At 36.2% G+C, this 13,862-nt stretch overlaps 1 protein-coding gene across 5 annotated transcripts in view; it reads right to left on the bottom strand.

The window, feature by feature from the left end:
• LOC131037266 (uncharacterized) overlaps window positions 1-13,862 on the bottom strand; it is a 207,691-nt gene that overhangs the window by 59,333 nt on the left and 134,496 nt on the right. For 3 of the 5 annotated variants that reach the window (XM_057969339.2, XM_057969337.2, XM_059221576.1), the window contains exons 7-8: window positions 5,314-5,420; window positions 5,065-5,199 (exon numbers count right to left, since the gene is read on the bottom strand). In XM_057969339.2, coding sequence (XP_057825322.2) covers window positions 5,065-5,199; window positions 5,314-5,420 — 242 coding nt within the window. The remainder of the gene's footprint in view (window positions 1-5,064; window positions 5,200-5,313; window positions 5,421-13,862) is intronic. The other 2 variants (XM_057969340.2, XM_057969341.2) reach the window with 1 other exon arrangement.

Below are 13,862 nucleotides of genomic sequence, written 5' to 3'. Positions count from 1 at the left end.
GAAAATGGGTGTTTTCAAGAATTTCGCTCTGGACCCTTTGGAAGGGTCAGGAGCAAAATTCAAGTTTGAAGCTAAAATTCTCCATCTCCTCCACCTTTAGTCACTCCCTAAGGAAAAAAACATGTCAAACACTTCCCAACATGCCTTAGAAACTAAGAACTTGGTCTGAACAAGGAATAAATTGAGATCTATGGGGATTTTCACTCTGGACCCTTTAGAAGGGTCATGACCAAAATCCATGTTCTTGGCTGGTCTCCCACTTCCTTCATCCAATTCTCCTACAAACTTGATCGAATTCAAGATCCTTTCATCTCACTTAAGTGAATCTACCATCAAATTAGCTTAAGACAAGGTCATTTCATCATTTTAGGCAAGATCGGGGGTCAAACTGAGGATTTCGCTCTGGACCCTTTGGAAGGTCAAGAGCGAAATTCTCCTTCTAGGTTGATTTCCACCACTTCATCACCTCAAATCTCTTCTCAAAGACAAATGTGTATCAAAGCCTTCCCATCACGCTTCAAAAGTCAACAAACTTGGTCATATCAAAGAGCAAAGTGGAGGAAAAGTGGATTTCTCTCTAGACCCTTTGGAAGGATTAGGAGCGAAATCCTCTTTCCAGGTTGATTTGGCACTTCATTCATCCAATTCTTCCTCAAAATGTAATCCATTTAACTTCCTTTCACCCCAATCAAGTCAATCCACCATCAAAACTAGCTCCAGACAAGGCTAACCTAGGTCTCAAGGCAAAAAGGAAGGTCAAATGGAGGATTTCGCTCTGGACCCTTTGGAAGGGTCAGGAGCGAAATCCATGTCTTAGGTTGTTTTACATTCCATTGTCTCAATTTACCCTCAAACTTGATCAAATTCACTTCTCCTTATCACCACCAAGTCGATTTGTCACTTACTTAGCTCAAAAACAAGGTCTTTCCAATGTCCTAGGCAAAAATAGAGGGTCAGATGAGAATTTCGCTCTAGACCCTTTGGAAGGGTCAGGAGCGAAATTCCTATTTTGGGTTGATTTTGACTACTCCATCACCTCAATCCAATTTTAAAAGGAAAGAACACATCAATGTCTTTCCAATCATGCTTAGAAGTCAACAAATTTGGTCATAACAAGGGGCAAAATAGAGGAAATGTGAATTTCGCTCTAGACCCTTTGGAAGGGTCAAGAGTGAAATTCATATTTTGAGCACCTTTCTCACTTCCTTCCTCTTTTTCATGCTTTGGACATAACTTCGCAAGCCTCCTTCAATCATCATGAAGTGAATTTGCTCATCAAATTAGCATTTAGTTCAAGATTTTGTGAAGAAATAGGGTCATACAAGAATTTCGCTCTCGACCCTTTGGAAGGGTCAGGAGCAAAATTCACCCTTAGGCTCAGATTTACTTTGGAATTAACTTGACTTTGCCCTAGACTCAACCCTTGGTGCATATCCTCCCATATCCTTGCTCAATTTGCTTAACAATTCCTAAAATCGGCTCCTAAATCTTCCCTTGGCCACTGGCTCTGCCTAATCGACTCTGACCTGACGGAAGACAAGACTTTGACATGAAAACCAACACTCCTGACCTACCCTAACTTGAGACTTTTATCTCTTTTGCACAATTCATCTATCTTCAATCTCCTGAAAGGTAAGACCCCTCTAAGATAACCTTAAGGTTCAAGGCAGACAACATATGACTTCCCAAATCCAGGCTACACTCAGCTTTGAAAGAAACCCTAGGATGAGCTCTTTGAGAGAAACCCTAATCTACCCAACCCAGGTGACCACTAACTCACTCAAAACACCTAGCAAGCAGAGAAAAAACCTAGCTAAGGGAAAGCAAAACTCAAGAAAAAGAGGGGTCCCCATCCTGATGGGGCGATGTGTGAAACAGGGCCCCATTTGCAATGGCACGATGTGTGAATACGTCACAACAAACTATTGATATCATTCAAACCTTGGAAACTTTCTACAATCAATTGAAATACCTCCTTCATAATGCTGCTGTTCTAAGGATCTTGTGGGGCTGTTATTCTCATAATTTCATTAACACAAAGGGCAACTGCAAGTCTTTCCTCATCATCTGTTTATTTCAACAACTCTAACTTAACCAAAGAATTTACTGATGGAGTCACAATGTGTTCAACCTCATTGAGCCTAACTAATCTATCATAAATAAGCAATTACCCACTTCTTCCAGAATCCAAAGTAGATCAATATTTGACTATGGTGCATGTTCAAATCTCTTACTTGCTTTATAAAGTCTCTTTCCCATGTCTTCTTCTTTGAATTATGCCATACTTCAGAACTCGATATTGCCATGCAAGTGCAACTCTAATAGTCAATAGATGAATATTGATCACACAAAAGGTTAGCATGACCATCAACTCTAATACCACTATATAATAATCACCCAAAAAAAATTCAAATTTTCAACTGAAATAAGCTTCAATGCAATGCCCTTGTTACTTTTAGTTTTTGATCACCCAGTTCCCAAGATGGGTAAGGCAATAGCATATGGTGTAAAGGAGTACACCAAATTATATAGAATGTAACAACATGATTGATCAAATTAGCTAAGGGACACAAGGTGGCAAAGCTAGCCAAGACCACACTTCTACAGTGGAGTGTGTTTGAAACTTTGATGCGAGAACTGATAGGAAACACTCACACACTTATTCAACAAAGTGTGCAATTACGATAAGCACAATCCCTTCTCACTTATTTAGCGAAGTGCAATTACACAAACACAATCACTTATTTCTTATTCAGCAAAGTGAAATTACACAACCATACTCACTTCTCGCTTATTCAGCAAAGTGAAATTACACAACCATACTCACTTCTCGCTTATTCAGCAAAGTGTGATTACAACAAGATGCGAATATGGAAACACTGGTGGTATTACAAGATATCAATTGCCTTAGAGAATAGCATTAAACTTTGTTGCAAATATCTATAATAAGCCAAATAATCATAGATAACAAGTGTATTCGAAGTACCCAACAAAGATACACCTCTAATAGATGATATTAGTGTCTGATGTAGGTCTGATAACACTTTCTCTTGCTGGTAAACCGATAAATTAGAATCTCTATTGGTAACACTCAGGAAACACTAATACAAGCATATTAACACACATTGTCCAAATCATCAACTAGTACACTCTCCAAAGCTCTATAATCACACCAAAAACCACTAGAAACACTTTTCATTAAACTGGTTTACATTTTCAAACTTCTGTAGGTTTGAAAATGGATTTTATTGCTGCTGTTGCAACAGGAACAACAAAGGCCAAAATCATAAAAACATCAAGCAAATCGTACAATTCTACCCCAACATAGATTGAATTGACTTCTAAGAGCCTGGGTGTCACCAAACAACTTGAGAAACACCCCCAAAAGGTAGTGCTTCAATCACCAGCTCAAACGCCCTCCTATTGCCTAGCAGGGCTTGGACAGAATGGTACAACCTCCATAATCTGCATAACTTTCACCTATTGTATGGCATCAGCAAGGGAACATGAAGGAGTCATTGAATATCAGCACAAATCCTGCAAACTTAATCATGACTGCAACTGCAAGAAGCATAGCCTAGACAAGATGTATAGCCAGCAACAAGACTTCTAGAATTGCCCTTGACGACACTTCAAAACTTATGAAAACTGAGCACTCACATACACAATAGCAGAAATAGAAAATATAAATTCAAAAGACATCAAAAGTCTCCATTTTTGCAACAAACTGGACAAAACTTTCTATAAAGTTTCAAGAGCTCCCAAAAGGACAAAATCACTTTCTAAAAGCCTCATAAGGCTCACCAAGATCACTTGAATTCACTACCACAAAAAACTATTGTTTGATCAATCATGTGCTCTCCAAGGAAGTTATTCTTGCTTGCACAACAATTAGGCTATGAAAAAACTTGAAAAATAGGCTAATTGTTTGCTAACTGATAATGCTTGAGAAGGGGGCATTACAACTTCACCTACCATTTGGAAGCATTATCTCACAAAAAGAGGCCTAAAACAGAGTTTTGTAGGGGTAACAAGAAGTTGGGAAGCAAATAGGCAATTTTTCATCTATGGGAAGAAGTATAGTTGTCTTGATGTATTGCACTAATATATCTACGATATGTGAGAATGTCCTTTTCCACCTATTCAACTATGCTTTGAAGTCAAGTGTTATTCATTCTTGGTATCTTTGCTTGTTTTTATACTAAGTATATTTCTTTTGTTATGTTTTTAAACTAATCAAAATTATTACGGCTAAGGATCATAAGCTTATAGAAGGTTACACTCTTTACTTTGCAACCATAATAACTACTAACTTTGGCTACTAGTTGATGACTGGATTGACAGCGCATAACAGAAATCAAATTATGCTGAATTTGGAAAAGCAATTATATGTGAATCTAGGTCTGCAATTTATGATGAAATTGATCTATTTGTAGCAGAAATTCTGCTAGGCACAAACCTATGCTCTGAACCCTTTGTAATGAAATAAAGAGGGTAGACCAATGGAATATAATAACATATACACTATATAGATTGACAAAAATATAAAAAATGAGATGAAAAGAACAAGTATATATACACGAGGGAGGAGATGTAGGTAAAGGGATACATCCCGTCGAGTATAGCCCATAATGACAAATTTGCATTATAAGGGATCCTTATAGAAAGAAGATTAATAATGCCTGTTTTATCTAGCTACAGCTGAAATTTAAACAAGCACAATAAAGTAGACTATGTTTTAATACATGGGAGATATAACTTTAAATGAACTAATTATGTTAACTACAAAAGCATTTTTTGCCATTAAGATTGAAATGAACAATCTTTAAAATATGGACTTTGATTTGTTTGAGATCCCAACTGGTAGAAACCATATGTAAGCAGATTCCATTATGATCATAAATTTGCGTATTCTTTCCAAGAAGTCATATAGGTCCCTTCAAGCTCAACACCACCAAAACCCTGGAAAATATCAGATGCTAGCATCCTTTGCTTTGCTAAACAGATACTGAAGCAGCATATTTAAAGAATTAAGATAAAATATAATAAAGTTAAAAAATTAACTGTAAGCAAGCAAAACCCGGTGATAGAATATCTTGCCTTCTTGAGGATCTTTCATTTCTATCGTATTCTTTAAAGTTTTCTTTATTTACACCAGTACTTCTCCTTCCTGAGACCAGTTTATTGACATACTCATACCTTCATTACAACACAAATGTGTTACAGATGTATATACTATATACTCATACTAAGGAATTAATATAAAATAAAAAAGCATATTGAATTATCTTTTTAATAAAGTTATATACATACTGGTTCATGTTAAACGGTATTTCAAAATTTTCAACAGCAACAATTTTCTGTCGAATTCCATCTGTTACAGGGCTGTCAATACCATGTGCCTCCAATGGAATCCAAGGCTGCAGAACCATTTCAAGTTTTGGTAAATTTTAAAAAAGAGGCAGAAAAAGGTATCAGTATAATAAATAGAGGAAAAAAAGGTAAATCCTTATGCTTTCTCAAAAATGGTGAAGGTTACTGTGTCATGTCCCATTATTTTTGCTTGATTAAATAATGAATAAAACTTGATTTAGAATTTTAGACATTCAATTAGTTAATATTTTATTTATGTTTGAATGATTAAAATAAAATAGAATAATAATATGTTTAATTTTGAAGTGATTAAATTAGATTTTAATGATAGAAATGATGATGTAATATTAATATGAGAAATTAATGATGATTTAGATTATGCACAAGTGAAGATTATGATTTTTGAGGGCTGACCTATTAACATGCAAATGAGTTTAAGTGGATGCAAGATTAGTCGAAGGCTGGAACATGGTCTAGGAGAGGAGTCCTAGCCATTTGGGTAAACAATGATCATGATGGAAACAATATCACACACCGCATAGTTGATGAACTCATGCATATGGATGATATAGTGAATGCTTCTATTTAATTATTATGCATACATATGACTGTTAATGCAGTTCCGTAAATAATTAGAAAAGAAAAATAAAGTCATGTAACTTGTATTTACTTTTGTGTGTTTGCTTGGTATCAGGTATATGATGATATGCTATGACAATAACATTGGTTATCTATGATTTCAATGACATTATATATGGTCAAAATGAATGAATCAATACCAAGTAAAGAATGATCTTCTAGTTCTAGCTATGCATAAAACTTATAACATACATATACATGGATTATATCATTATATGCATACGTGGATTATATCTTTGGGATAGTGATTTCTCTTAATCTGTAATCCATATTGTGCATTGTAAAGCTGGTTAGTTGTACTAATAGCTATCTAATTGGATTATTGCTCTTAGTCCCACTGCATAAGTGGAAGAGGCTGGCTTTGTTGCCTACTTTGAATATTATAATACTGTCTACCCACTGCATAAGCGGTAGAGTTGATTTGTAATTTCATTTCTAGTCCTCCCGCTGGATAAGTTGTTGAGTGATTGCTACTTCAGTTTCGTGGCCGGTTTACCGCCAAGTGATCTTTCAGTATTCTCATTACCTGCTGAAAAGTGGAAGGGGTTGGCTTGCCGCCCAAGAATTGTAATCAATTTCAGTTTCTTGCATCTAGCGATCCCCTCAACACTGTATGCTCTCACACTCCCAGATTGGGCTCTTGGTGATCAAAAGGTGGAAAGGGTTACTCTTAGCAGTATTGGGATTTCATTTTCTAACCCTAACGGGTGTTTGTGTTGATTGTAAACTGAAATAATTGAAAAAAATAAAGGGGATATTACACGTCCATTGCGTAATCGGAACCTTGGAGTCAATTGTTTGAACTTATCGCAATTTTAGCATAAAATTAGACTTTGATCAAGAGAGAGTAAAGTGACCGTTGGAAAAACTTTATTCTATGCTGCACGTGGTCACAAAACACACGTCAACTAGTCCAAAAAGGATGAAAAATGTAATGAAATGTACAATCACAATGATAAAACTAGCATTGATGACCAATGGAAGAAGAAAGCATGCGACCATAATGTGGCAAGCCAATATATCAAAGGGTATTCCACTACAACCATCTCTTGTAACGATGATTCTTGCAATGATTATGTTGGCAATTTTGATGATGCCATTCCCAATGATAAAAATGTACTTGATGATGAACAAGAAAATTCTCTTTTGGCTAAATCTGAGAAGCATTCTAAGGGTTTTACTTTCAACATGAATTGGAAAGCGAACTACAAAATAAGAGGACTAGGGTGCTTAAAATGAGGGTATTGACACACTGATTGTGATGATCAGTGAGATTTAAATGGTGAATCTTCCAATGATGAGGGGAGGACTCTTATAATATGGATCCATATTAATGGACACTTTGTTGTACGGGGGACTTTCTTTGCTTGATTTGGGTCACATAATTCCCTATAATTTCACCAATATTCCATTATTATTTCTTCATGAATGCAAATGCAGATCTGAGGTTAGTACCTTCCATGCGCAGAGACAGTAAGCCATAAATGACAAATTTTCAAGGAATGCACTCCCTATGTTACATGAGAGTTGACCATTCTTGATGACTGATTCAAGGTATACTTCGTATGCTGCATGTGAGCTGAGGTTTCTCAATGATTAATTCAAGGAACTACTGCCATGTCAACACATGTAACTGAGAATTTCTAGATCTTTTTTTTTTCTGTGACAATTAGGTGTATTTGATGATTGTTTTAGAAGTCTCTCTACCTATTGCCTACTTGGGAGTTTGGCATAACAGAAGGTAATCTTAGGCATCTAAAGGTATATTTATGTGAAGTGCCTCTTTTGAATTCAGAGATTTTTTATATATCTTCGTTGGCTGATACATGTTAAGCTCATTACTTTATAGCCTGGTGTCTGGTTGCTTTTCTTCTTGTGGCACAATTGCCTGTTCATAATTCTAAAGCAATCACACTTTATTTGGGGTTTATGGCATGTCAGAGCATTTCAGGACATGGCATTGAGTTGATTACACTTTGATTGACTTCACTGTTGATACTTCAGTCTTTTGGATATTGCATTTGTAAAAGAAACAACAAAAACACAAGAAAAAAATCTGGTTTCATGGCATGATGAGAATCCATCTTATTGATGACATTACAGACTTCTTTGAGCTGGAGTATCCTATCTTGACCATTGAAATAATGTATCATACAAAGCAGATTGGTTGATGGTTTCAGCATCATATTTGTTGAAGATTGTTTTTATAAATCAGGGCTTTCTGCCTTTTCTATTGGAGCATTTTATGAGATAGGGCATCTTGATTGATGATCATCGCAGATGACTCCCCAATCCTTCACCTGTACCCAAACCATTTGGGGTTTGGAAGATATAGGGGCTCTTCTCCCCAGCCTTGTACTTGATTCATACTCCAAATGTGGGAAAAATATCACCTCGACCAATCTACATTACATCAGCTAACATCAACAACATATTCATTGAGTTCTCCAAATGACAATTTTAAAAAGCATTGACATTGCACTAGTTCAGCAATGCATCTTTCATCTTATTTCTCATATACAATATCAAAATAAAATCAATTTGTTTGCAAGAATGCATCAAGTACCAGGTAAAATGTGTTCACTCCCTCGGAAAAACTACCTCAATCAGTGAAGTCAAACTAAGGCTATTGAGCAGATTCCGTCATGTGAAGAAGCCAAGAATAGGCTTACTGATATAATGCATCCTAACACCCAGCAATCCAATGCCAAGCAATATGTTGCCCAGTATACCTAGCATCAAACAGAAGCTGTCAAACAAGCATTAGAATGGTAGTCTCAGATATTCAAAACTGAGATCATGGGAGTCATCCCCAAGAAGATTTAAGTGAATCACAAGAAGGAGACATGCAGGCCCATATGACTCCTTTGACTATTCTAAATTACCCCACACACAAGCCCATGAAAAATGGAAGCACTCTTTTTTGGAAAGAAAAAATAAGTGGCCAGTTTTTGACATCTAATGAGGATGCTTATTTTATGCTCGTGGAATATCAGCTTTTGTTTTTGGTTGCACTCACTCTTCATGCTTATCATATGCTTTACATGTAACTTCACAATCCTTTTATCCATGTTGCAACTCTCATCCCTCTAGAAAGCTCTCTCCTATTTCAGACAATCTCCAAACTTGAACAGGGTTTGTATACTATGCTCCATGCTATACAATGTAATAGCCCTTTGTCAAAAAAATGTTGGGCTCAAGAATTTTTCAAGATAGAACCAGCAGATTGAAAGGTGTATGATCCTTATATATTCTGAACCATTGTTCATGACTGATCTACTTCTTGTACCACCTGATTTTGAAGCAAATATATTGTTTTTCTTTTTGCAGTGTATGTTGTGTTAAGGAGCACATACATATCTTACTTCTTGTAGAAAGAATATGTAGTGGAAAGGGCATCCTTAACCATTAATGGATTTCAGCTTTCTAAATTGAATTTTGTGCTATTCATGTACGTTTTTCTCATTGATAATTCGTGGATACTGTAGTTATACGATGCTCCATCTGCATTGTAAATACACATTTTGGAGCACATACATTGCATTCATGTGAGGATCATGATTTCCTATGGACTACTTGCTTCCATTTGGTTAAGGTTAGCTGGGCCATTTTTTCTCAATTCTTGATGAGCATCATATGTTGTTTGTATCTTTGTTTGAAGAGGGTTCATTCTTGGCTCTTGAATGAGTATTCTTCATGCATTATCTTACTTACATCTTGATCATGGACTTGGTTCTTAGCCCTTGCAGGAGCAGTCTTGAAAACTCTAACATCTATTACTGTCATGAGGATAGAAATTTGGAGAATAATCCTTGGCTTTGGAGCAAGCACTTCTTAAGCATCCTAATGTGGAGAAACAACTGTTTGATCTTATAACTTTATCTCCTTGTAGCAACAAACATCTTGATCCTTGTGTCTTGGAATCTTCTTCATGACGAATCATACTGATACTCTTTCAAGCGATAATGCATACTTGCCTCCTTGCAGGCATCTTTGGCTACTTGTGGTGATCTAGCATATTACTTCTTCAAATGGTGACTCAACTTTGGCCCATCTATGATTGGGCATTTTCAGCTCCTTGTGGTTAGGTGACCTTTGAAGTTGGGCACCCTTTCACTAATGACAATTTTCTTCCAATCTATGTTGTTTGGGGTAAGAATTCTTCATCAATCAAATTTTTGCCACATGTTGACATCTTTTTATGCATTTTATTGGAGGCTCAATTTGTTGACTGCTTTATTGAATGTGATCTAACCTTGAAGATTTGCCTAGTGTCACAGCCCTAAGTGTGACCCGACCCTAAATTTTGTGCCCTAGATTGTTACATTCCACTTGTGCCCTAGTCGTTTATGTGCAGTATTTATGCCCTGATACATGTTAACCCTAGTGCATTTTTTTATATACTTGTAAGATGTTTAATGTGCCCTAGTTTCATGTTTTAATTGATGGATATGTTCAGATGATTATGCATATGTGAATGATGACAATTATGCTTTCAATGATGATTTGATGGACTTTGATTGATTAATTGATGAATTTATAGTTCACAATATGATATAATGTTTTACTTTTGTCAATGAATTATTAAGTCACAATTGGACAAGATTTGGATCTAACTGATTTCATTGGCCAAGTGTGTACAGGAGATCGTCGTCCTCCACGAAGGGAGGGAAAGTATCATCAGGTCGGGAGGTGAGAGGAAAGAAAGGACTCAATGCCGTTTGGAAACCCTAACCTAGCTAGGTAAAATTGTGTTGACCCTGTCAGACCATGTTAGCTAGTACGCCAGATAACCTAGAAGGTCAGTGCAGAGAGTTTAGGGTTCATAACCCTAGGTTTTGTCGCCTCTTGAGGTAATAATTTATTAGTCATTAATTAATTATTTATTAATCAAGTTTAGTTGTGTCTAATGTTCTTTTCATTATATATATATATATATATATATATGAGTATATGTATACATATATTACATATATATCCTATGTGAATACCTCGGTACGAGAATACGTATACATGGTCGTATATGTACTTCCGCAGTCAAGTATACATAAGATGTATGGGTCGTATATATATAAATATGTATATTTAAATCAATTAATAATTTGCTTGGCAAGTTTATTTTAATTAAATAAATTATTATTTTACCAACTTTAAATTGGCAACTCTATAATCAAGTGAAGGTTATGTGAGGGGGAGATATGAAATTTATCTCTCCTAAAGTTGCTAGTTTATTGGCTTGAAATATTTTTAATAATGTTAGGAGGAATAAGTTTTTAATTCACCATTTTCTTTATCGCTCCACCTTGCCTTTTTATCCTATCAGGCATTACTCTTTATCGAATATTTTGGAGATTTATGAAATAAGTTATATTGTCAAACTCCATGAAATATTGAGATAAAAAAAAAGGAGAATATATTTCTATGGGGTGAGAAGGGTGAATGGCAAAGCTTCTCCAGGAAGCTAAAAATGGCAGTCACGTGAAGGGGATGAAGGAAATCCGCGTGATTCTTGGGGCAGATTTGGGGATTTCAGCCTGGTATTAGGGCGTATCAAGAAGACTAACGTGTTTGAAAATACATAAGGAAAACTTTGATAAGAAGGAGGGGGATCATCTTCTTCTTCTTATGGGAGAAACAGGGGTTTTGCTCGACAATATTTGTCATTTCAGTTCTGCTATTTCTGCCGTTTTTTTCCTTCTGGGAAGAAAAACGGCTATCATTCTTGGAAGGAGCCCTCTAATAGAAGCACAAAAGGGTTCACAGGAGTAGGAAGCTACAAAGATTTATATTCTGGACGAGTTTAACCGAATCCTCAAGACATGATATTTTGACAGAACCCTATAAACTTGTTATTTATTCCATTCTTTTTGTTGGAATTCAAATTCATGGCAGAATTAATCAAAAGAAGAAAATGTAGAAGTATTTTCTGTTATTATATTATTTGACTAAGAGATGAGTATTCTTCAATAGAAATAACGTATTTTCTGAAAACTTCCTATTCTTATTCGATTTTCTTTCTGAGCCTTAAAAAATCTGGAGAAGGAATGATGCAAATACTCTTGATTGCTGAATAGCGTTTGGGAATTCATTTCATTGCTAAGGGGATGTGTTATCCTCAGTACCTAGTGCCTAAGGTTATGATCATATGATTCTGTTTTCCTTTTTTTTTTTTAAACTGCAGTCTCATTGTGCATTATAGGGTAACTCTTGGCTAATAGTATTTGCTATCATATAGTATGCTGAACAGCTGTGAATGTGTTAGACCCAGTAAATACTACCAAATATTGTGAATATGAGAATCGGAATTGTAAATCTCTGTGATCACTCTGTACTGTATAAGGTATGACAGAAAATAACTCTTAGCCAAGAATATACTCTGCCTGGCAGTATGTTGTATAGCTGTGAATACCTCAGCAGAACAATAGTTTTTGGTAATCCGATTTTGATATAATAGAACAGAGAACAAAACCTTGAATGAGTTGGAACTCTACCTTCTTGCCTTTGGGACTGATCTTTGAACTTGAATCATGATCTTTCAACTGATTGATATTCCTAGAGACGAATGTATAATTCGTAGAAGCTAATGAAAATTGTTGTTCTTAAAAAATTAAAAAAAAGACTCCTCTGACTAAAACACTGTTATGACTTGTGTTTGGCTTGTCTCTGTCTCTAGGCATTACATTGTCATACCTTCATAAAGACTGTTCTTTTTCCCCACTCTGCTTTTCAAGTCTGAGTCTCTTTTGATTGACCTTGTGTTGGCTAAGTTCACTGTTCATGGGTATTTTACATGGTAAAGAACCTCATCTTAAGTGCCATGAATGCTTTGATCTTTATCACTGGCAACTGTATCTATGTTCTGAGTAAATATCTTTGTCTATTACTTTGAAATCCCTCACGGCTCAGATTGTCTCCATTGCATTGGTTTGCCTCTCTCATCTTAATATGAATGATACTTTACAGATTGTTCTTTAACTGGCATATCTTACCAGAGTATCAAAACTCACCGCAAGTCAGGCGAGTTTGCCGAGTAGGCGAGTTTGCCGAGTTGGCGAGTTTGCCAAGCTCGGCGATTTTTGACAACTCGTGACTCGCTGAGTCTGAGCTCCAGGACTCACGCCTCGTCATGTCAAACATGGTAGATAGAGAGGCTGAGGCTATGGCTATGGCAGAGGAGGATAGAGCACGATCCAGCACAGGCACAACTGATGTTGATCATTGTGGCACCTCATAGGCGGAGACTATGGCTACTCAGTCATCCGAGACCTACCTTAGACGCCTTTGTAGGAGGCAGACAGACTACTCTGAGGGTGAGGTTGAGGATGAGCTAGAGCTTGAGCCATAGACTTGTTTTTGTTACAGTTACATATATGTTTGGGAACATTTGATGTCATGGATTTTATATACATTTGACAACATTTATAACTCTATATATCTATGTTTTCTATTTCCTTCAACTATAGTTTACATTTCTACGCATGTGATGTATGTATGTTTATGTATGTGATCAAATTAGCTTCTATTTGATGATGTTATAGTGTCTTTAAGCTTTATTCAATAATAGGTGCATGAAACAAGTTTTAAATCGTTAAAAATCTCTAAATTTCAAGGGTTTTTTAATTTTGCCAAGTCATTGCCGAGTCGTTGCCGAGTCACAAGTCGAGTCAGCCTTGTCAAGTTCAAGCCAAGTCCGAGTCTAGAACTTTGTAGCATACTATGTGCTATCAACTTGGGCTCTGTTTTTCCTTTGGACCATTCCAAATGTGCCCTAGCCTCTTATCTCTGTAACCACTGTAGCCAATCTATTGGTTTTATGGCATTGACCTTATGACTACAATCTTTTCTTAACC

This window comes from Cryptomeria japonica, chromosome 5, assembly GCF_030272615.1.
Source record: "Cryptomeria japonica chromosome 5, Sugi_1.0, whole genome shotgun sequence".
NCBI lineage: Eukaryota > Viridiplantae > Streptophyta > Pinopsida > Cupressales > Cupressaceae > Cryptomeria > Cryptomeria japonica.
This window is presented reverse-complemented; position numbering and strand designations above follow the sequence as displayed.